The sequence below is a fragment of the Phymastichus coffea genome, unplaced genomic scaffold, assembly GCF_024137745.1.
Source record: "Phymastichus coffea isolate CEN01 unplaced genomic scaffold, Cenicafe_Pcof_1.1 PCOF00218, whole genome shotgun sequence".
Taxonomy (NCBI): Eukaryota; Metazoa; Arthropoda; class Insecta; order Hymenoptera; family Eulophidae; genus Phymastichus; species Phymastichus coffea.
The window spans coordinates 1-24103 of record NW_026707029.1 but is presented as its reverse complement, the minus strand read 5'-3'; the positions used below and the strand labels follow the sequence as shown (position 1 = coordinate 24103).

General features: G+C 33.9%; 4 protein-coding genes across 4 annotated transcripts; 1 reads left to right on the top strand and 3 right to left on the bottom strand.

Moving 5' to 3' along the window:
- Positions 1-3527: 3527 nt before the first annotated feature.
- Positions 3528-4685, bottom strand: LOC131674191 (uncharacterized). Its single transcript, XM_058952702.1, has 3 exons — positions 4482-4685; positions 4185-4308; positions 3528-4060 (listed from the first exon to the last, which is right to left on the bottom strand). The coding sequence occupies exons 1-3, from the start codon at positions 4565-4567 to the stop codon at positions 3959-3961; spliced, it is 312 nt and encodes a 103-aa protein (XP_058808685.1). The 5' UTR covers positions 4568-4685; the 3' UTR covers positions 3528-3958.
- A 448-nt stretch (positions 4686-5133) lies between these two features.
- LOC131674184 (trafficking protein particle complex subunit 11) lies at positions 5134-10112 on the bottom strand. The gene is made up of 19 exons (XM_058952694.1): positions 9973-10112; positions 9701-9900; positions 9365-9534; positions 9111-9299; positions 8865-9038; positions 8423-8795; positions 8183-8353; positions 7993-8126; positions 7700-7907; positions 7421-7626; positions 7047-7352; positions 6772-6974; positions 6568-6704; positions 6287-6499; positions 6046-6206; positions 5739-5961; positions 5557-5665; positions 5403-5479; positions 5134-5289 (listed from the first exon to the last, which is right to left on the bottom strand). The coding sequence occupies exons 2-19, from the start codon at positions 9887-9889 to the stop codon at positions 5263-5265; spliced, it is 3270 nt and encodes a 1089-aa protein (XP_058808677.1). The 5' UTR covers positions 9890-9900; positions 9973-10112; the 3' UTR covers positions 5134-5262.
- Positions 10113-10498: 386 nt separating this feature from the next.
- Positions 10499-11305, top strand: LOC131674190 (CDGSH iron-sulfur domain-containing protein 3, mitochondrial). The gene is made up of 2 exons (XM_058952701.1): positions 10499-10675; positions 10793-11305. Exons 1-2 carry the CDS (start codon positions 10607-10609, stop codon positions 11150-11152), a joined length of 429 nt encoding a protein of 142 aa, XP_058808684.1. The 5' UTR covers positions 10499-10606; the 3' UTR covers positions 11153-11305.
- Positions 11306-11895: 590 nt separating this feature from the next.
- Positions 11896-24052, bottom strand: LOC131674189 (KAT8 regulatory NSL complex subunit 1; the record flags this gene model as incomplete). The annotated part of the gene is made up of 11 exons (XM_058952700.1): positions 11896-12716; positions 12787-12924; positions 13384-13601; positions 13674-13833; positions 13915-13990; positions 14059-14166; positions 15824-16133; positions 16605-16808; positions 17144-17694; positions 22474-23315; positions 23543-24052. Coding segments are annotated over 11 exons (3261 nt in total), but the record flags the coding sequence as incomplete, so codon positions are not given.
- Between the last annotated feature and the right edge of the window lie 51 nt (positions 24053-24103).

Genomic DNA, 24103 nt, shown 5'->3' with positions numbered 1-24103 from the left:
TATTACTTCATTTTACTGATTCGTCGTTTATTTTAAAGTTATGTCGGATTCCGTTTGTATAACGATAAAAATTGATTGATTTTTTGGAAAAAACTTCCACTGAGGATACATTTGTAATAACACTTGTTTGCGCAAATGTATAAGTGAAACGTGATTTTCGAGTCGTGATTCAACCATAAAATAAATCTTTGTATATTTTTACTAGAGCATTAACATAGAAAAAGTGAGATAAGAATGGTTTGAGCGAATACCAAAAAGGCGTCGTTGTTGCTGTGCGCTACTTCTCGTTCGTCCCCGGCTTTAAGCCTGCGTTCGTCAGCGCGTGATAGAAACCATTTGTACTTTAACGTAAGTTTTTTTTACCAATTTTTCACATTGCTCATACCTTCGCTTGTTCTATTATAATACGAAATTTCGTGGAAACGTTTTTCCTTTCTATCTTTCTCGTTCGGCGCTTCCGTGAATAAAAATACGATCGGCTGCACAGCTGCGATAACAATAGTAAAAATAAGTCCAAATCATGATTCTCACTCATATTAATTAGTTTTTATCGCATCTTTCTTTGATCTCACAAAATCAGTAAGCGATTGCGACGCAAATTAATTTAAACCAACAACTGTTGAGAAACTCCTTACTCCGTAACTTCAATTACTCGAAAAAAACATTAATCACGAAAGACATTCAAGTCACCCAAATGTGTGCAATTAAGCAGATTAAAAAAAAAAGAAAACTATATACTTTTGTTCATTTATTTAAACACGTGTATAGTGCAAGCTGAGCAAAACGCTGTAACGTAAAGCTTTTGATAAGCGACCGAATCGACGAGCCAACGGCCTGAAAAATAATTTTGTTGAAAAACAAATTACAAGTTAATGATCAGCAGAGAGTAAAAAGAAAATAGTCCATGATGCGTTCAATATTACTTAGCACGCGTGCATCTTCACAATTAAAGGCGCGAGCAGGCATGAAATAAGTGGCGTAGAATTTCCAGTTTTTTCTTCGAAAAAAATTTTTTTAAGGCGCGTATAGTTTACTCAGGTGAGAGATCCACGTATTGTAATGAAAATTCGTCGTGGCAAAATACGGATCGTCCGACGAGAACAATTTTACTCGCTGCAGTCAGTCGAGCAATGAGCCTTTAACGTGTCTATACGGTGAGTTGTTTTTTAAAGAACGTATTGCATAGTATTTCAGTTACAGTGATATCTTTGTTGAGTTTTTGTATTATCTTATCGGCGGATTTGTTATTTTAATGATGTGTAAATTTTGAAATTTATTGACAATGATGAGTTGTATTTTTTTTTCTGTTACCTAATTTTTGGCCAACACGTGGTTCATTTTTACGCTTGACTAAAATTCGAATTAAGCAAAGAACTAGTAATCTTGCTAGGTCTTTTAATCATTATTTTGATTTTTAATTTTTAACAAAAATATTAATTTACGTTAATTATTGAATTTTAAATTAATTGAAGTGTGTTTTTGAGTGTTACCTAAGTTTTCAAGTTTATTATAGCATTTTATAATTAATCACTAAATAGTCGATGTTAAAACAAAATTGTTAAAAATGGTTATTTGACATTAAGATGCATAAAATGTTTGAAGCGAATACTGCAAGTATAAAAACTGTGCGATTCTAAACAAGTAGAGTCAAAGAGAAAAAAATTTATCTATGAAATAGTTCGATAACCTTGGAAGTTCCAGGCGTACGTTGCACTATTTTCGTTTTACGATAATGTAATACATTTGCTGATATTATTTACATAAGTAATTACTTTAATAAGAAATAATGACGGGTGACTACAAATTTGTGTGAATGTTCAAACGTTATAACGAAGTATTTAGTATTTCTTTTTAAAAGCTTATGATATTCATAAGGAAGGTTTATTCATGATTTACGGGTCATACGTTAAAGATAAGATTTTTTCTTGTGTATCTCTTAACAGGTAGAAAGACGAGGAAAATAGTTTTTATTGGTTCTCGAAATAATTTTTTCTGTAATTGTGTAAGTACTGGTATTAAACTCCACCTCATAGTTACATTGATATAATTTCTTTTCTGGCATGCAAAATTAACGATCAAGTTGAATCAATTTATATTGGATGCAATATCGGGTACATGTATTATCACAGATGGATATTATTAGCTTAAATTTAAAAAAATTTTGAAATTGATTTTGTATATACATTTTACCATGCAGTTTTTTTTTTAATTTATTGTTCTATAAAATCAAATATTAAAGTAAATGATTCCATTAGATATCCTTTCGAAGATGTCTGTTGCTATCAATAAAAATTCATTAAGTGGGCATAAAACATTGAGATAGCATTATTTTTTTGGTAATTTTATAGGTAAAATCAATAAAATTTATTGTATATTTAAATAGCTTCAATAAACATAAGCGCCAAAAAGAAAATCTACATGAAAATACTTTCAATGTTCAGCTAGTTCATGCATCAGAATAGTTAAAACTTGTAACACGTTAACTCATTCTTCTCAGAGCTCCTGCTTATGAAAATTCATCTGGATGACATCTTAACCCGCAAATTGACTTACTGCCAACCAGCCGTGCGCAGTCGTGCACGAAGAATAGAATCGCGAAATCGCTGATTCTTCTCGCGGGCAATTGAGCGCCCTCGGGCCACAAAAATCAAGCACGCGCGTAAGGCCGATAAACGAAAAAGAGCACGCACGAAATGCACACAAGGAAAAAGCCGTACGCGCGAAAGCAAAGAAGAGAGAGAAAGAGAGAAGCGAAAAGAAGACGAATTAGCGTAGGCTTATCGCTTCCTATCGCGTGCGCACACGTACATATTGTCGGCGGCAACAATTAGACGGAGAAGTCGTGCTGGCGCTGGCGACGGCAGCCAACGCCGTGGCGTCGTCGACATCGTTTGGACAGGTGGAAGAGAGGCACAACGTCGGTCGCTCCGCCGCACGCATGGTTTCGACACGCTCGCCTCGCTGCCTCGCTGCCTCGCAGCCACATGCTGCCGCGTTCACCAGCGCTTCATTCATTCTATCTTTGGTAAACGCTACTGTATCTTCTTGCTTCTTTGTTCTTCCCTGCGTTCCTTTAGCTTTCAAAATTTATAGCTCTAAATTTTCTTCTCCTTCTCCTTCTTTTTCTTCTTCCTTTTTCTTTCTTTTTTTTAATTTGCTGTAGGATCATTACACTTGACGGAGAACAATTAAAATATCCTCAGTCGCGTGCACTTTTGTCGCAGTTTATCATAGTTGCAAGATATTCAAATTTCGCTGGACATGTCGCTTTACACACGGTTACTCCAAATTTCATCGAACTATATTGTTGCGATCACCCTAAAAGCACTCGCTTTCTCGAAATTGTCTAAAATATGTTATTTCTTTTCGTGCGCTCTCTGTCTTTGCCTATCATCAGACTTTACTAATAATTTTCAAGTACACGTAGAAATGAAGTTTTCTTTCAGTCGCTCGCTCGTAATTTTAAAAAAAGCATCGGGTCAATTTTCATTGCAACTATAAGGCTCGTTGTTTTGCAAGCTTTTAGACAAATAGCTGAATAACAAGTAGTTCCAAACCTTCACAATTGAATAGGCAGAACGAGGGACTCGGAGCTAATGGATTATCATGTTGTATAAATATCAACTGGACGTGTAGCGGTCATCTGTAAGTAGTTAGAGTACGTGATATGGTCGGACATACGATTTTCGACCTGGTTATCATTATACTTTATACTTTGTATACTTTTACAGAAAGGTCGGCTTTTCCTCAGATTCAATTAGTTCCAGAAAAGGTTTCACATGGTCGATCGATCCAAATGATCAACAAACTGTCCTTTTTTTCAACGAGTTTGTTCGTTTGGCTCGAGATATTAAGTGAGACTGCTTCGACGAACCGATCACAGTAGCCGTACGAGCGCACACAATTCGTATTTTCACAATGAATAATCTTTTTCAGCAACTTTTGTTTTTTTTTAATTTTATAAGAAACGTCGATAAGCAGATGCCAAATCCCGAAGCTCTTGCTCGTTTGGCGTGAATGTTGATTCAGTCCTCAGTATTGCTTTGGCTTTCTCGAAATCCTTTGCAAAAGAAATGCACAAAAAGTAAATCGTTTACGGTTTAGTTAGATCAAAGTCTGTTAAAAATTTTTTTTACTCAATTATTCGAATTATGTATAGCGTTTGTATAAAATGGATTAATAACCTTCAAAAGCTGTTGATTCCGAACATGAGATTCTTCGCGCTGATAGCATCGACTAGTAGCCGACGGATCTGTATCGATTTTCGAGCCATCACCTCTACATCTCAACTCTTGTCGCGCTCGATCACTGATTCAGTAAGTAAAGCAGTTAAATAAAAAAATTATTTTGGTTTAAAAAAATATCTCAGATTATATTAAAAGTGCAATATTATTTAATATAAGCTCAATAAAATAAAAAAAATTGTGCGTGTGTGTGTGTGTGTGCAGTGAAAATAAATACAATCATAATAATACTTTTACCATTCTTGCAATTTCTTCTCTAAATCCCTTTCCTCTTCCAAATATTTGTGCAATACTTCGTGAATATCATTTTTTTGTTCGATCATTCTTTTAATTCAATTTTTCGTTTGTTACTGTATAGCTTTTTATAACTTTTATTTTATTTATTTTTATAACTTTTATTTTATAAATTCAAATACGATACTCACGTATGTTGATTGTACAAACGCGTACGAACCTTTCCACCCTCTTTTGTATACATACTGTTGCGTAACGTTGACGACGGGCAATACGGGCATCGATTATTACGAGATCGACATGACGTGTAAGTAGTTTTCCGATTACGATTATAACATGTAACTCTAATATTTCATAATTTTTCTGTAATTCTATAAGATCTAACGTTTTTTAGATGTAATTTTTTTTTTGAATATTAAAATTAGTTAAAAATACTTACATGGTTTTTAGCTTTCAATAAAAAACATTTGCACTTTTGTAGACACGAGCACGACGCCGCTTTCCTGCTTTGAGATAAAAAAAATTTGGTTTCTTTTTATTTTGTTCGTTTATGAAAATACAAGCGACATTATTCCAAACGAAAATACAACTTATGTATTAATAACAAATATTTTTATTTTCGTTTCAATATCTTTGTAATAGATACTGAAATAAACACTCATAATTTTCAATTTTACATTTTTACAAAGCTTATACAATAAATACAAAACCTTCATTGATTCACGGATTATAGATATACGAACAGAACAAAATAACATCTGCACATTATTCAACAATAAATTTCTTACTCTTGTATTGTCTGAGGTTTGGGCTGAAATATAGAGTTTCTTGTAAGTAGAATTTCGATTTAACCATGAAGATATAGTTTAAAAAACGGCAAACAAATTGCAAAATATGTCTATTTTGAAAAAAAAGAATACTCACCATTATGTATATATGACTTGGTATTGAACGCTCTATGACTTCTTGAAGTCTAGTTTTATTCAATTTATATTCTTCATCTGACACAAAACACCAATTTTTAAATGTTATAAAAATGTAGATGAATTTAAAACAGTTAGTTTAACTATCATCTTACCAGCAGGAATTGATAATGTCAAAGATGGAAGAGCTACGGAACCAGATATCAACGGTCGAAGAATCCACTCAATTTTTTTCACACTTTCTGGAAGAACGCAGATATCAATCTGGAAAATTAAAAAATTTATCAGATATTTTTTTCACGATGACATTGAAGGAAAACGTAAAAGTTGGTTGTACCTGTTTATGACCAGCAAACATGAAAGCTTCACTGGCCTCCATACTTAATTTTAAACTTATCAAATAATCGGAATGATTCTTGATATAATATGAAATACATAATGGCGTGCAGACCCAACCATGTGGAGGTAGTTTAGTCTCTAAACCTACAACCGCATCTTCTACATATAATGGACTTAATGTTACACTGCTGCTTGTTAATACTCCATTCTCTTCATTGGCTCTACATAGAATTTATTCCAATTTATTCTAATGCGCAAAAAATGCTTTGCTTCATACTCAGAACATTTATAATATTAAAATTTACCGTTTCCATTTGATAGTATAGATTCCAGTGCTGGTAGGTTGTTCGCTATTGACTTTTGGAACAATACAATAAACATCTGTACCAGTCTCGTCTTCTTTTAATATTAAATTTTTCAGTATTGTTTCTTTCGGCATTTCTGTTTCCATAGATATTGAGTGGCCCTACAAACGACAATATCCGGTAAAGACTTCGGTAAATACGGTAAAATCATCGTTTCTAAAGCTACGAAAATGTAACTGACCAACTCAATCGAAGTATCTTCTATTTCAATTGGCCAAGGAGATGTGCACGTGATATGAGGCATGAGGAACAATGAGTCATTTATAAATCCTTTTGTTAGAGGCTCGTACAATTTCGTAAAAAATTGGGTAGTTACATCAAAAGGTTTGACAACTGATAGTAAATATGTAGTTTCTTTCAAATCTTTCTTTTGCTCAGATCGTAAATATTCCACCTGCAAAATATATTTTTTAAATATTCATTAATCTCGTTGTTTTAAAGTTTACGAGCAAATGTTATTACCTTAATAGAAAAAGTCCTGTCGCCAATGTTATGAGCTCTAACGTAAACTAATCTCTCAGCGGATGAATTGGCACTGATTGCGTCAACTTCAATGACGATTGAAGATTGCTTTTCGATCATATTTAAACTCAACTCAGCTGAAAATTTTGAACATATTAATGGAATTTACGTATTTATTAAAAATTAATATAAAAAGTAACTTACTTAATTGTTCATTGTTATCTTGAAACAAATTCACAAAAATATTTACGTTAGAAATATTTTCGTTAGTCAAAAAAGTTATATTTATAGGAAACCATTCTCCTTGAAGGGCCGGTAATTTAGAATCTATTACTATTGAAACATCCGGTTCTTCTTGTTTAATTTTAGTAGTAATTAAAGGTTGAATACTATCGAAAAAGCCACCCCTAATGTAGATGAGTAAATTAATTACCATTCAAAAGCGTTCACGCGACATTTGGAATTTTAATCATGCGTACCTGAGTTGTTGAATTTCAGGATATAAACGATCAAGCATATTAGTTTCTTTTCCGGCTGACGGAAATTTCATTATTATACAACACTTTTTCTCGTTTCCGAGATACAACGAAACCCTATTAAGCTGAATTTCAGATGAATCGATATATTGAGAAGCTTCAAACTGACATACAAACTTTTTCGATTCTTTACCACGAAATACAAAGTTTTCTTCATTAATATCTTTCACAGGTAATTCAATATTATATCCTAAGCCTGTTACTGTCAATATTATTTTTGAAAATTCAACTTCGCCATGATATAAATTCCTGAACAAAAATTTATAACTTCAGTTTTAACTGTGATAAATTTTTAATTTAATGTATATCAAATTTACCTAACAAAGACTTCAATCGTAACCATTGAGTTAATCATATATTTTGGCTGAGAAAAACGAGCTTTAGCATTGATAAAAGATGTCATATTATCGTCATCTATTGTAAAGATAAAAGGCTCGCTCCGATTCAAATGTGCAGACCACTTTTGTACAGCAGATTCTTTAAGTTCTTCCGATACGTCTGGTTCGGGATTTGGCAATATACCCTTATTAAAAAATAACAATAATAAATGAATTTAATAACCCTTCATAGAAATAAAATTCGTTGTAATATTGTACCTGCAGAATATTATTAATATTTTCAAAAATACTAGTTTTACGCTCGATTGGAAAAGTAGTAGATGAGGCTAAGGATTCCACCGTCAGCGTGATGTAATCTTGAATGCTTGCAGATAAATAAGCAGCTTTAAGAGCACTTTTCAATACATCTGTCAGAAGGACAGGCCACTGTTCATTTCGATACTCCCATAGCATATGCATTAGCAGTCTAAAACATTATGTACGCATTAATTACACGTAATATACACAATTCAATAAGACAAAATGAATTTTATTTAATGCCTCGTCCTTACGTTAATACTTTTCCGTAATCTTTACAGTTGAAATATTCTTCAGCCATTTGAACAACTAAAAGTCGACGCATACGCGGACATCTGTATATTTTAAATTGTGATATGGCATTTCCTAATAAACCTATTATGATTACCTGTAAAAGTAAATAAATAAGAAAAAGACAATAATTTTTAAAAACAGTTATCTTACCGAGTGATTCACCGATTTCTCTTTATACTGCAAAGCTTTTATCGCAGCTGCCTCTCGAGTGATATCGGCAGGTTCAGCATTCAATTTTCCAGGCCTCCAAGGTCTTTGTCCGTAAAATTCTAATTTTTCCTCACCTGCTAGCGGATCAGGATCTGGACATGAATTGACACCCTAAAAATAAAATTGAAATTAGATTTGAAATTGTCTAGTAAACAAAAAGAAACTCAATAATTGACTTACTTCACACAATTGTTTACAAGCATTGTGCCTCTGTGTGGCATAAGTGGCAGCTAATTGAAAATAATAACCCGGATGTTGTGTTTGTACTGCAGGCAGCCCTTGTCGGATAGCCTCGTTGAACAGTTCGGCAAACGTTGAGTACTGACTGGATATCCAAGCATAATGCTCAAACATCAACTCTTTGGGACCAGTTCGAGTTTTGAATCTCTCTGTGTGACTTCTAAATTGAGCTATGGCATCCTTTGGAAGTTTTAAGCTGAACATCAGTCTACATAGTTTGTAATTTATGAATGATGCTACTGTTTTAATTTCCAAGGAATTTGTATCTACCATCCTTATGTCAAGTAAATTATTATATGATTGTTGATAATGTCTGCAGTAGAAAATTGTAAATATGAAATTTAAATGCAATATTTGTATTCAATGAAATTGAATTACTTACTTATATGCTGCATTTTGATCTTGCCTTAGTTCATTGAAAAAGGCCATTTTAAATTGATGCCTTACAAATAGATATTGGTGGGCAGTTTTGTTTAATTGATCTCTATGGCTTTTAACTATTCTATATTCTTGATGATAAAAACTTTGGGCTAATTCATACAAGACATGCTCCAATCTGGAAAAGATATTTATTTTATCCGGCTACAGACATTGAAATGGTTCTCAAAATTAATTATAGAATAATTACCTGAACACATAACCTAATAAATGATCAGCATAAGGTAAAAAGAAAAGGGTTTTAGCTGGCAACTCACAGGCACCACAAAGTGCAGTAGCCCTTTCAGTTGCAATTAAATCTTCAGTCCCAGGAGGTGGTGGTGGATCTTTTTGTATCAAAACTACAGCTATTTTAGTGTTTCTACCTTCTAGATTTGCTCTGTAAATTGAAAATAATTTTAAGTAATGATTAATTTTTACTTAAAATTGTTGACTAAGATATACCTCAATGACTGTACTCTTGAAGCGCATTCCATTTTCTTTCCATTCCACATAGGATCATGCCAATCAAGATCATAAAAGACAACAACAACTGCTGGCACTTCATTTAAATACTTATTCATCCAGTTTTGTTTTAGAATACCTTTTGGTATATACCACTCATAAGAGTTACGCTGCAATGAATGACAAAATTATAAAGTATTGATAAGTTACAACTGGTGAATATTCAATTTATATAACAATGTACATATCAGTATTTCTGACTAATGTCAAAATGGAGTTGTAAAAAAATACAAATGATCAATTACTTTGATGAAAAATGCATTTAATTGTACTTACTTTTGGCTTGACAGTGGGGAATTCATGAGTATTGCTTATCAGCTTGAATTGCACTGTTGAACCATCTGGTCTGCGATTATTATTGAAGGCATCCCAGATAGAATGATGAACAGTATTGCTTAAATCTAAACCAATTAAACCTACAAGGGCCAAGGGTCTAGCTGTCAATTCAGTTGGTAAATCTGACATTATTGTAATTTCTAAAATAGTGTAAAAATCAAGTTAGTATTATTCTTTATGAGATTCTTTAGTCATCACTTCAATTTACTTACATTTATAAGTTACTGTAAATGAATTTTACAATAATAGCCAATTGACCATTTTTTTGCAGATCTACTACAAGGCTTTATTAATAAATTTTTATGTTTCTCACTATAACCATAAACATTATGATGTTTATCGTTGACAGCTGAGACTTGAAGGTTATGGTATACGTCGGTGATATCATCATAGGTATTTCAACGTTTCTGAAATTGTTTTAGTGAATTTGAATTTGATAGTCCATACAGTGGCACCACCGAACTAGATACTTAAATTATACTTACACATTATTCAGATAATAAAAACTTTAAAGTACAATAAATATTGTTAGATGAATAACGAACTATATAATAACCATAATAACTAGTGGAAATGTGTAAAACTTTTATTGACAGTTTTCATGGCTAGTGTAATAATTGATAATCAACGACTTTTAGCACTCGCGACTCTGCGTTGTTATATATGTATATTCGCCTTGTGGCAGTGTTGCCAGAACGTGAATGTGCTATTCACTGGTCACTAGTAGTACTCACTGGTTGTACATAGGGTGGATGGTTGCTTCGTACTGTTTTGCAATCTGCATTGATCTTTAGTGCACGTTGATGACAAGTGAACTCCCAATTGTTGTAAATAAATTAATTTAAAATGAGTTATACCTTGCTTATGAATAGGTTAGCAAGAATAAGTCGAGTGCGTTTTATACGATGTCAAGTTGTAAGTTATTACTAGTTAAAAAATTATGTTATTGCATGTATTTGAAAGATGTCTAACCTGTCTTTTTCAAAAAAGAAAGATTATTTTTTAAACAAACTGTTTATTTCATTATTTCAGTCTAGTCTGTATTCCTCAAAGTCAAAAGATGATGCCCAGATTCCAACGAACCCATTGAAAGATGTTTACTCTGCCTCTCAGCAGAAAGAAAATGGCAAGGTTTATGACAAAAAGCCATTCAAGATTTTGTGTGAAGAAGGTAAAATATATCATTGGTGCTTATGTGGTCAGAGTAAAAATCAACCTTTCTGTGATGGCACCCATAACAATGTCTGGTTAAAAATCAAGCAGAAGCCAATCAAGTTTACAGTAACTAAGACTAAGGAATATTGGCTTTGTAATTGCAAGCAAACCTTAAATAGGCCATTCTGTGATGGAACTCACAAACAGCCAGAAATACAAGAATTAAGACTCTTTTAGATTGTACTGATGGTATATTTTTTAATTACATAATTTACACCATCACAATTGAAATTGTAAAAATCAATTTACAAAGTTTGTAAATAGGTTTATACTACTTGTAATATAAATGATAAAAAATAAAAATAAAATACGAGACGACATAATATTATTATACAAAATTTGGTATATTCATTTCATCAATGAAATCTTACCCTAATTCATTAGGTTATACCAAAAAGGTTTAGATGCTATAGATGCATAGTCAATTATATTTAAGAAATTACTTTAACCAAATGAAAGCATTGTAATAATTTTGACCTACATTGTTTCTTATTACCTACATTTTTGTGAAATATGGAATATAATCTTCAGCTGAACAAAGCTATCATTATTTTATATTGTTTTAGTGTACACATCTACTTTTATATTTTTTTTTCTTTTGAAAATAAAGCAATATTTTATAGTATTACAAGTTTACTTTGTAGTGCTTACATGTTCAAAGTCTGTAATTTTTAAAGGAAATAAATCAATGGTATAGTTTGAAAAATCCGTCACTCAAGGATTATATCACGACTTGAAAAAAATTATCATGTTAGAAAAATATTTGTAACTAATTTGTAAATGAATTATTTCAAATTTTTTATAAAGCTAACTACATATAAATAAAAAATTAACTTTCTGTCACCATTATGTAACTTGCTTGCATGCAAAAAGAAATTTGACAACGATTAAGTAATGTTTATATTAGAAATGGTTCCGTTTTATTATTTTTCTTTAAAAATGTTTGAAGTTAAAAAAATAAATTATTACAATTAAAATCTTTCTACGATCACCCAATCAGTATGAACTGAAAACAAATCGAAAAAGCAAATTCATCCTGAAAACAGTTTATTATTTGGTTAAACTGTAGGTATTCAAATGTTTTCTTTATAAAAGAATTCCATTTAAAAAATTTGATATTCATAAGAATTCAAAAGAAAAAAAGTACGACAGTACAGAGGTTAGAATTGGCACTTTTATTGTTTGTTGCGACTCTCGTAGTTAAAGTTCAAGTTACTAATCTACTAGAAATTAAGTATAAATACATCCTCCCTGTCTTAAAACCTCTTTTTATTTATCGGTTCTAAACCTTCTGACGCATCATTATTTAAGATTCCCTTTTTTCTCTTCTTTTATACAAAAAAGCTATTTGAGCAGATTTTTCATTATGAATCGTCTTTAAAGATAAAGCTATTAAAGCGCAAACGTCGGTGAAATTACAAAATTTATAATTATAATACACTTTACAGCTTGGATCATACTTTTACACAAGGTGCAATGTTGTCATTGACAGGTATGCATAACAATTGACAGGTAGCTTCAACCGTATAGGTGAACCGACACGCGCCATTAAAATCGACATACGCCCAAAATTATTGGAGTTGCCTACGAGCTCTTCCTATCTTTTAGCCGTAGATCGGATTCGCTCTTTTTCTGTGTCTCTCGTTTCGGCTACCGTCCACTCTGGATCGTTAGGATCCTCTCCTTCCATTTCGCACATCGCTGACTCCGTTGAATCAGATTGTGAATCTACGTCTGGTTCCTAGATAACAAATTTCTGCATATAATCTTTATTAAAGACTATGCTCATAACAAAATTTATGATATCTTACATCTATTTTTTCTTCCTCTTGAGAGCATACAGAAGGGGCTGTTGATGGTAGGAAGTATCCACTTGGCATTGCCTCCATCATCTTGCTGTAATCTTCATCAGTCAGAGGGAAAGATCTTGGTTCATAAGGTAAGACTTGCTATAAAAGTAAAATACAGAAAAAATATTTAATAAAAAGTTTGGTTACCTTATATCTAACACCCAGAATCATCTTTACAAACTTATAAAAAAGTATATAACGGAATTTTTGTTTCAAAATTACACCCTTAATATTTAGTCGATAACAAAAAAGACGTTAGATCATGTAAATTGAATGGTCAATTAGCGTTTTCATCCAGTAAAACAAATCCCAGAAAAAAGTTAAAATAGTTTCTCTAGACTTTAAGTAGCAATTTTTTTAGAAACTATATTTAAGTAAAAATCTTAGAAAAAAATATACAAAAGTTTTATAAATGATTAAAATTTAGTACAAAGTGTATCTTACATTTGTAAAGATGTTTCTTGGATATACCATAACCATATATTGTCATAAAACACTTTCTTTTCTTGTGAACAATATTATTAATGCAAAATTCATTATAACCGTTGAAAGTTTTACCTCATGCTCCTCTGTAACTGAAGTGTTTGACTCTTCTCTCTGTAAACGAGACGTCGATGAAGACATTGTTCTTCGTCGAAGAGCGTTTTGCAAAGAGGTTTGTCGATGGTATGTTTCTGAGTGTTCCGTATCTTGAGGTGTCGAGGGTGTTGCCGGCGGCGAAGTGATCGGCGACATTGTGTCTCCGCCAAAATCACTTGCGTGAGGCGACATTGGATCTAAAATAATATATGAATTTAAAACACTTCATTAAATAATAGTCTAAAAAATTTTTTATTAAATGACATTACCTGGTGTATTGGCACCGCTATCTGTTCGACTTTCCATTCGTCGACTGTGTCGAATTCGCGAATGATGAGGTAGCTTCGAATTTTTCTCGTATCGTTTTGCTTCTTCTATGCCGCCTCTTTCATGTCTTAGTGCAGTCGTTTCATCAGAAATGTCTTCAAACTAAAAAAACAATTGATTTATATGATTGAAATTCCTATAATTTTGAAATATAAAATCATGGAAATTATTAAAAACACTTACATCGTTGTCTAAACCAGGTTTTTGCACAGCACCATTCTTCACGTCCGTATTTAGAGGATCTTCGCATAGCCTCCACCTGTAAAATGTTACAACGTTGGAGCATTGATTGTACAAAAAATAATAACAATTAGTGAATATATTTACTTTGGTATAAGAATTTCCTTGTAAGGCAGCTTTTCCAGTCTCGCCGACGCAGCAACACTATAGGGTATGACAATATTGTCGATGTCGTACGAATTTTGCCGGATACGACTGAAAAAAAAAAGTAATTTATTAAAATAACCTAAAAATATATACAAAAAATTTAACTTTCGAAGCTAGGTGTAGAACATTTTTAGAAAAATGATAGCTTTGTAGCACTGAAGATACTACTTATTTAAAAATAATTTAAGTCGAGCCTTAATTATCAATAAGTTTTTTACTTATCTATTAAGTTGTATACATACAATTAAGTTATATACATACAATTTATTTTCAAAAAAGTATAAATTTAAATTGGAGTAGTCGGTGGGAATATAAAAATATTTTAGCTTCAACCGATATACAACGAAAAAATTCCGTTTCTTGATAAGTAATCATTTAAAATGTATAATTTTCAACACAAAATTCACTTATCAAATAATAAAACAAATTTATGTCATCGTCTATCAACCTAAGAAACGTTATAAATAACGAAAGCGATCGGTGTGGTCAATACGGAATAGAAATAACTTTTTGACATTACGTTAACAAATTTATTAACCTCTTCAGAAATGTTATTATGAAAAATAGAATGAAAAAAAACAAACTAGAATACACCACTACAAATCAACAAATTAACTTACAAAATAACAGCCTAAAGTTGCTGTAGTCAGAACAAATGTATGTAATCGACTTATTTCACCATTACTAATCGGTCTTATATACTCTGAATCTAACTTTAATCCGTAGTAGGCTTATAATAGGATTATATATGTTATTCAGTTTTACAGTATCCTCTTTATCATTAATGTTATAACGAAAACAAGTAAACTTGCAACGAATATGTAGTATTTCTGAAACCAAACGCTTCTTTCGATTAAACTCGAAATCCAGATCGCTGACGCCGATCACCTCAAATTTGTGATTGAATTTTTGTAAGAATACGTGAAATAACATGTTGGTGAAACTAAACGAACATTGAAAACATGCATTAAGGAATATAAGAATAATAACAAGGGTGTGGTTATATATATATATGCGCGAAAAGTCAATCACGAATTTGATTGAATCGGTGCCAACATTCTGGATATTGAATCTAACTGGAAAAAGCGTTTATTCTCAGGAATGCTACATATCAAGAGTTTTCATTAAAACATTAATGATAAAAAGGATACTCCAAAACTAATTATATAAGATATACAATGCTGCTGCAAGTCTACAACGGAATAAAGATTAAGCGCACAGTATATAAGACTGAACTGTAATGGAAAAACCAGTTGATTACGTACATTTGTTCTGTCTACAGCAATTTTAGGCTGTTTTTGTTGTAAGTTTTTTTGTTCATTTGTATTGGTGTGTTCTAGTTTGTTTTTTTTCATTGTTTTTCATAATAAAATTTTTGAAGAGGTTCAAAAATTTGTTAACGAAGTATAATAAAGTTGTTTTCTTTCTAAATTGTCTATACTGACCAAGCATAGCTTCATCTGAAATAAAACTATGTTAAGCGAGAACAGCCATAAAAGAAAAATACAAGTAATGACCATTATAAAAATCATATCCTTTAAGTACAGAATAATATTTTCATAACATAATATTTATATGATCTCTATTATGAATATTAAAAATCACCTTAAATCACTCAGTATAATATTGAGAGAGAGAGAGAGAGAGAGAGAGAGAGGGAGAGGGAGAGGGAGAGAGAGAGAGAGAGTCAATTAATTAATGGTACCTATGAGAATGACTATTGGGCCTTTCCTTAATGGCGCTCTTCTCGGGCACTTGTGCCGTCTGATTTGGCAGTAAGGGAGAAGGCACTGGCGAAGAATACTTGCTGGAGCCCGAAAGTACACTCGCCTCTTCCTCGTCGTCAAAACCCGACTGCGTAGTTGATTGCTGCTGTTGTTGTTGATGTGTTGACGGTACTTTCGAACCTCCGGTATTACGTTTCCGGCTACTCCCGCCTCCACTGCTTAGACCATGATTAGCCCGTTCACCCGTACCTTGGCTGCGTTTACCTTTTAGGGCCTTGCGTTTTATCCCTGAAAAAGTATGATTTCTTAAATCGTAATGTAAGCAATGACAGATGCATTGATATGGTTTTTATAAAATTCGGTCGGTGAGTTGAATTGCTTTGGCAAGCAAGAGCTTTTTTTCGCTAACTACGGCTACTTAAACATTTTTGGCAATTTACGAGAAACAAAACAATAAAATTTTGAAGTGTCTTCCATCAATTCGTAACGGAAACTATATTATAATGTAAATTTTTTTATCCTTTGTGGTGGACTTGTAAAAATCCATAATGCCGGAAGTAGTATAACGAATTTATAAACATAGACAGGATATAAAGCAATTTGCTGGCACTTTCGTGGCGACTCAGTAAAAGTTTATAAACTACTATATAAGGCTCTTGCGGTCAAATGTGTACTATTTTGATACAATAGAAATTAACATACAACTTTCGCCATATTTTTGCAGTGTAACTAGTTTTCACTAAAATATCAGTGACTTACTTGCACCCATCGAAATAGACTGAGATTTCTTGGAATTTGTAGCCTGCGTCGGATATTTGACACGTTGTTCGGAGACTTTCTTGTTTCTCCTCTCGTTACTATCCTTATCCTTTATTTTTACCATTCTCATGCCTCCCCTCAATATTTTTTGTTGCCATTCGGGAGATCGCAGGATTGCATCTATGTGTACGGTATGGGGCACTTCTGTAGAATAAACATTTCATTTTTAAATCCATACTGATGTTTACTCGACAATAGATACATTAATGGCAGTAATTTTAATAAATTTCACATTATGATCACGTATGTACATTTTGAATCTATGTTTGAGAGACACATTTAATATTTCTGTTGCTTGAAATAATATCACTATTTCAATATAATTATGTTTAAACAAATATAGAAATGAATAATAATAAATAAAAGTTCAAAACAACGATTGTCATGGAACATCCATGGAAAGCATTATTTTAAATGACGTATGTGGATATTTAAGAAAGTCAGAAACACTTCAATAACAGATGCAATTTTATTCGTACCGTCGAGCAAAGATAGTACGGGATGAAAGCCAGGATCGACCATAGCGATTCTATCTGGTACACTGAGCAGATCCATATCGATTTGACTGCCCGTAGGTTCCTTTCTGCCAGTACATACAGCACATGGGGCCATAGTACCATCACAACTACATCTCGCGGTAGCAGGTCTGGCAGCTTTCTTCGAGACTTCGTGCAAGCGGTCTAGTTGGAAGAGCTTGCGCTTTCTGTACAATTGCCTGATATAAGGTCTCGTACGACTGGCGGGATAATTAGGTGGTGGTGTATCTGGCGAAGTGGTAGAGCAATTCGCACGTGATCCTGGCAAGGCGCCGCTATAACCATTGACCGTAGACGAGTCGGCAGCTGCGGTAGTTGGTGGCAGTGGTGATGCATCTAGGATTACCATACCCTTGGTTGCACGAATCTGTCGTTGTAGCTCGTTATACTGGCGGATTTTATACTCCAGATCCGAGATTTGAGCTTGTAACCAAGTCCACCGTGATACGAGGCTCGCACGTTCCTGCGCGTATCGCCAGCCTGCTCGCTTTGAACTGAAACCATTGTCATTTATCAGTAAGCTGGAATATGGCTTATATATAGCAACATAAATTTTACCATCATCTGCGAAATGGATTAAATTATCTAAAGCAATACACAAGCAGAATATCAAATATATTCATAACATAATGCATTATCTTAACGTAATAATCTACAATGAAATTGATATGTATAGTGAATGATTATACAGTAGTCCATAGTTTCTATTTTTTGAATTAAGAAATATTTCAGAAAGCTTTAGGTGTTAATTATAAATATTATCATTATGTGACTGCATTGCGGTGTCGGTTTATTCGGAGTAATATGCAACTTCTACTAAATTTTTATTGGCTCTATACCGTTGATTCCGCGTACTGAATTTAATTACTACTAGATTGCTTCGAAGACGACGTGAATTATCCAAACTTCACCATTAAAATAATTTTCCACTTATTTACCGCGGAAATAAATCGTCTTCATAGCTGAGAACCCCAATAACCCGGTAAATCTGATTAGTCGAAGATGAGAAAGTCCAGTTATTATTTTCGCCAGACAATAAAAAACAGTGCGTTACGCAATATTACCGGGATGTGTAGGACTTCGGTCAACTGTAATTGAGAAATGACACAAGGCACCACGTAATGTTTGGTTGTAGAACAAGGACGAGCGCTTGTATCCTCTGCCTGGAAGAACGAAGCGGGGAAAAAAGTAAGACCGTTTCATTTTTATATTTACAGCTCTATTTGTATTCTATCGTGTTTATTGAAGAGAAAGATAGAAAAAGAGAAAATAAATACAGATTTGCGCGCACGACGACTTTATTCTGGTTAATTGCGATCAATACGGCGTTACGTATCAATCAGTTTCAGGGCAATACGATACATCCAAAGCACCATTACGTACCCGCGAATTAATACATCGTTAACGAGAAAAGCCCGGAATTCGTTTTTTTTTCATTATTTTATTATCAGAAAACTTGGGTAATTGAGCAGAGTTTCATTAGTTCGCGCTGATTTCAATCTAAGCGAGATAGATGTGTAATAATCGAAGCAACTGACGCGAGATTAATTACTTTCTGTTTAATAAAGTCTCATTATTCTGCATACTGAACTGGGGCTTGTTTGCGAATTGCGTCATCGAAAGATTAATTCCAAAATAATTTTGTTCTAGAGAAAGATAAATATTAGATACTATAAAAAAATTTGAAATTACTCCTCATATGATATCTCTTTCTTTATGTTTACTACGGCACTTCAATTTTCAGTTTCATGCGTTGTTAATTTTTTTTACGACCTTCATAGATTTAGTTTCCAAGCGTCGACATTATGTTCGAGTAATTTTCCCACTCGAGAGATCTTTCATCGATCTGCCGTAGTAGTCAAATAGCCATGTAGAATAAGTGTCAGGAGTGTTTCATAGATCGAATTTATAGCGAGTCTGTAGAACTGATGATTCGATTAGATTTACAACAACGCAATCGATGCCCACTATCAGTAGATGATTATTACTTTGCGCAATTAATCAGTGGCTTCGACTGTTGTGATATTCAAAATATAGGCTCTCTCAACAGACGACGATGACATGAATATCAGATTCTTCAACGTAGTTTTTAAAAGTCAAAGAGAAGCGCGGCTACGTCATTGTTTCAATTTAGCTTAACTAAAGAGAAATCCGGTCATACGTTTCGTGCGCTTTGAACGCTTTGCGTTTGAACGCTTGCCACGCAATCAAACGCCCGTTTGAATTTCAATAGAGATATCTGTGCTCGCAAAAAAAGCGCAAAATTAGAAACAACGACTTAAATTTCACGCCGGTTACGTGGTAAATGTCATATACAGGTTGGTAAATCGACTCTCTAGTTATTCGAAATTGTTAAACAAATAACGATGACGAATGATCACGAGGAAAAAAGAGATGACGACACCAGAAATGCGAAGAGAGTGGCAATTCGGAAACCTTTTAAAAGAAGACGTCAAAGAAAAACAAATGAGCAGCTTTTCTGAGTCCCAATCGCGTATACTTTAGCACGTTGAAGAAGCTGTGAAGGGCCAGCGAGTTGTATTACTAGTCCGTTTAATCGACGCACAATGAGCGACTGAACGAGTATTAAATACAATTATCGTTTGCATGTTAAAGTCGTTAAGCTGCGCTGCTATTGCTTCGGCGCCTCGCGTTTTCACGAAAATATCGACCTGCTGCCGCCACTTTCCAAAGGGTTCTATGCCGGTCAGTAACCCGTGTTTGGGAGTGGCCTCCGTGCTTTCAAAGGGCGAATCTTCTATTCATTTTTTTAGGGAATCTCCAGTGACTCATCCTTTATTACGAGATTCGTGAATACTTGCGTTTGATAATTATTCCTCAACGCCAAATTACTGATGCGCGGGCGTTTTTTACTTATCGATCCTCGATTTTTATTATACGAATTTTTAAATGATATGTTACGATCCCCGCGTTATTTTATTGATCTATCTCATCATCTACGCAGATTAATTACGTCCCTGATAAAAAGAATGGTAATTATATAGTCGCATCATAGAAATACACCAATTGGTAACAACGATTACATACGAAGATCATGCGCATTATCTATTGCGTTAACGTCTAATTTTCGGAAAGGTATCTACCAATCGGATATACTAGTTTACCTTATGTGTGTATTAATTCTATTGTTTTGCGAAAATTTATCTGCATATGAAACAATCCTCACATTTTCAATACTAGGGACCCACGAAAACGTTTAAAGTTATTATTGATTTTGCTTATCAAGAACATCAAAAGGACAATATCAGCAGATATTATTGATGCACAGCCAATTTGTATCCGCAGGTATACGAAGTTGAATAGACTTGTTTGTATTGTATTTAATGCTTTGAACTCGTCAGAATTTCAAGTTTTTTTTAACGTGTAAATATGAAAACTTTTAACTGTAAATATGAAATTAGTTTTTAATTTTACCATATTGATATTTAACAAATTAATGCAGTTACATAAATCAGTACTAAAGTAAGTTCAAAAGTCTGTGTTCAACCTTGAAAGAGTATCAGTTGTAAAAAATAATATTAATACATCAATTAACTGCTATTGCTGCGATTTTTTTTTCGGAAAATTGTACCTGCTTGCCAGTTTGGCTTACTTTTGTTATTATGCTCGCATAAAAAATTAATATCACGTTGGATTTCGATGAGTCAGTTTAAAGCAAAGATATCAGTTCCAAAGTTTTAATCGCGTCTACAGATCGTTCGGTTATAACAACTTTTGTTTTATCCACGCAGATATTATACGTCGAACATCCAACTGGAAAACTTTCTATTTTATGTTTACATAATATTAGAACATATTTTTTATTACTCGGTGTATTTTAATGGATTTTATGTTTATTTTACAAACGGTAATCAATAAATGGGCAAACAAAGGACTAAGAGATATAAAATAATTCGATATTATTACACTCTTTGTTGAACTACTCGTTCATAAAATAATTTTTTGATAAAACATTTTTTGAGCATTCAGGATTTAGACTAGAACAATTTATTTTTTGCTCAAACAATTTAATGGGTAGCTAAAAGATGTTCAAGCAACTTCATGTATGATTTCAATTCTTACAATTAACAAATACATGAATACAATGATTGAGTCGATAAATAATGGCTGATCACAGTATCATTGCAAATGAAAGTTCAGTAGAAAAAGATTTAACAATACTTGACTTTGACAACTTACACTGAAAAAACGGTATAAAGGATTGCAAAAAGGTAAGGATACAGTAAGTAATAAAAGATGATGCAATATCTCCTACAAATTCATAGGGGTGAAAGTGCTTCTATTTGCATCTCTCTGCCAAAAGATAGGTCGCGTTGCTCCGGTATGTCACGCGAAAATAGTCTGAAAGGATTTTTAACCGGTGTTACTAACTCATATAAATAAAATTGTCAGTATGTTTGTTTTATCGAAAAAAAATTCATTTCAGATGGTCAAAAACATTAATATTTGTTAGTCTGTTCCAAAATGCAACGGCCAAGCAAAATCTAACGGTGCACATGAAAAAAAAATCGAAGCTGTCTATGCAAGCTTAATTATTTATATACGATAAAAATCTGTGCAAAGAAAGAAAATGTGTTAAAACTAAAACTAAAACTAAAACTAAAACTAAAACTAAAACACAAACACAAACACAAACACAAACACAAACACAAACACAAACACAAACACAAACACAAACACAAACACAAACACAAACACAAACACAAATACAAACATAAACATAAGCACAAATATAAATACAAACACACGTACACGAACGCACGAACGCACGAACGCACGAACGCACGAATCGCGCGCGCATGCACATTTTAGCAGATTACTGGAAGTTTTTATGAAAAGAACTATGCAAAATAAAAATTTAAGTAAGAGGCCGAACTAAATATAATTTCTTCGTCTCTTATGAAGTTATTTAGAAAATTATTAGTAATACAGAAAAAAAAATCCTAGAGTTAGTTTAGATGAAATTATGATAATTACACATATAATACAATGAAGCATAATCCAGTTAGTCAAAGCATGAACATGCGAGAATTGAAAAACACTGCAAAATGATATACATAGATTGAAAAAAGCACGATACATATTTAATATTTGCAATGAAACATTATCCAGTGCAAATGCACAAATAGTTGTATAAATCATAAATCATTGAAAATGCAAATATTTAAAGAACGTAGATCAAATTATCGTACTTTTTCCAGCAACGCACTACCGAAAATCGAACAAAATAAAAAAAAATATCGCTCACTCACATTGATAACGACTGCTGATGAAGATTATTAAAAGTCTGCATTTCGTCGCAACTCTCGCCGCCACTACTCGACGCCGTGCAATCGGAATCATACGCACTCTGCAGAAATTTAAGTTTGGTGGCAAGTGGTCCAGCAACTTTTTCCACCTGCTCACCGTCGAGTTTGATCTGCGGCACTCCAAATACGGGTATCTTATTTGCCGTAATATTGACGTAACTATCCTTGGAACCGGCACCGAAGTAACGACACGTGTTCCTCTGCCGTACGGCCATACTGTTGCTTTGGGCATTGCAGCTCTTCTGAACTTTTTGCAGAAAGCTGCCGAGGCTACCAGCAAGCTCGGGAAAGTTTCTTGTATTACCAGCTTTTGGGCCAAGGCTTGCCAAGTCTTGATAAAAACACTTTTTTGCGCTCTTTTGCGCTAGTTCAAGTACGTGGGTTGCCTCCTCGGCTACGTGCTCGCCGACCAGTTGAGCTTTAAGCTTTAATAGCCGACGTGTAAGAAATGAAGCTCGTCGCTCCAGGTCGTGTTGTCGCCTTTCGATTTGAGCTTGCCGTTTTGCCAATTCAGTATATTTAGTGGGCGTTTGTCGAAGTGGCTGCGACGAAGGTTGATCGGCTACTACACTATCCGCGATATTGTCGTTCACCAAATTCATCACATCCATATCGTTGAGGAGGTTCAAGGCAAATGCCTCGCCATCCGGAAATATTTCCGAAACTCCCTCCACTGTCGACTGGGTGGATCCTGCTTCCACCAACCCGCCACAACCGCCTGATAATCGATGATCGCTGCCTATGCTTTCACCCGTTTCTGCCGCACTCTCCATCGACTTTATCACCTACAATTAAAGTATTTTATTAAAGATATATCTTTTTTCCAACACAATTGTTGATGTAAATAGTAAAGTCAAACTTTGTTAAACGAAATGCAGAGAGTTGACATCGAGCTCTGAACATTTATTCAACGAAAATAGTTAATTTAATGTGTATATTATTGGAAATTTCAGATGAAGCTTAATGTTAATTTAATAGTGAGTAGGTAAGGGTGTTTCAGCAGGTCACTCACTTGTAGAATATCTTCGACATTCTGACTAATATCACCAGGTTGGACATTGATGTCGCTAGCAAAGCCCATGATTTGCTCAAGGCTTCGCTCGTCTTCAATCTGTTCTTTGTCTTCTGGATCGTCGTCGATGGGTTGCTCTTTGGCGACCTGCTGGGAAATGTGATCGATGTCGGCGTCGTTGGTGGTAGTTGTAACTTGGTTGGGACCCATGATGTTCTGATTAAAGAAGCACATGCTATCCACTGACTCGGCCATGGATGGCTGCTCGCTGCTCATTATAGCGGCCGACGACACTGCTGGCTTCAGCCTTGTTGTCGGCTGCTGCTGCACCGTTGCTGCCGCCACGCCAATCAACTCGGACAAACCCTCGAAACCGCTGCCAAACTTGAGCTTGATGACATCGTTTAACAAGTCCTTGGGAATCCCTTGCAGGCACTGCTCGTCTATCGTCGTCGGCTGCACGTTCGCAGACACCACGAACTGATCCACGACCTCGCGGTTTTGGCAAACCTGCAATTATGTTTACTTTGTACGAGGAACAGTTTATTTAATTATTAATGA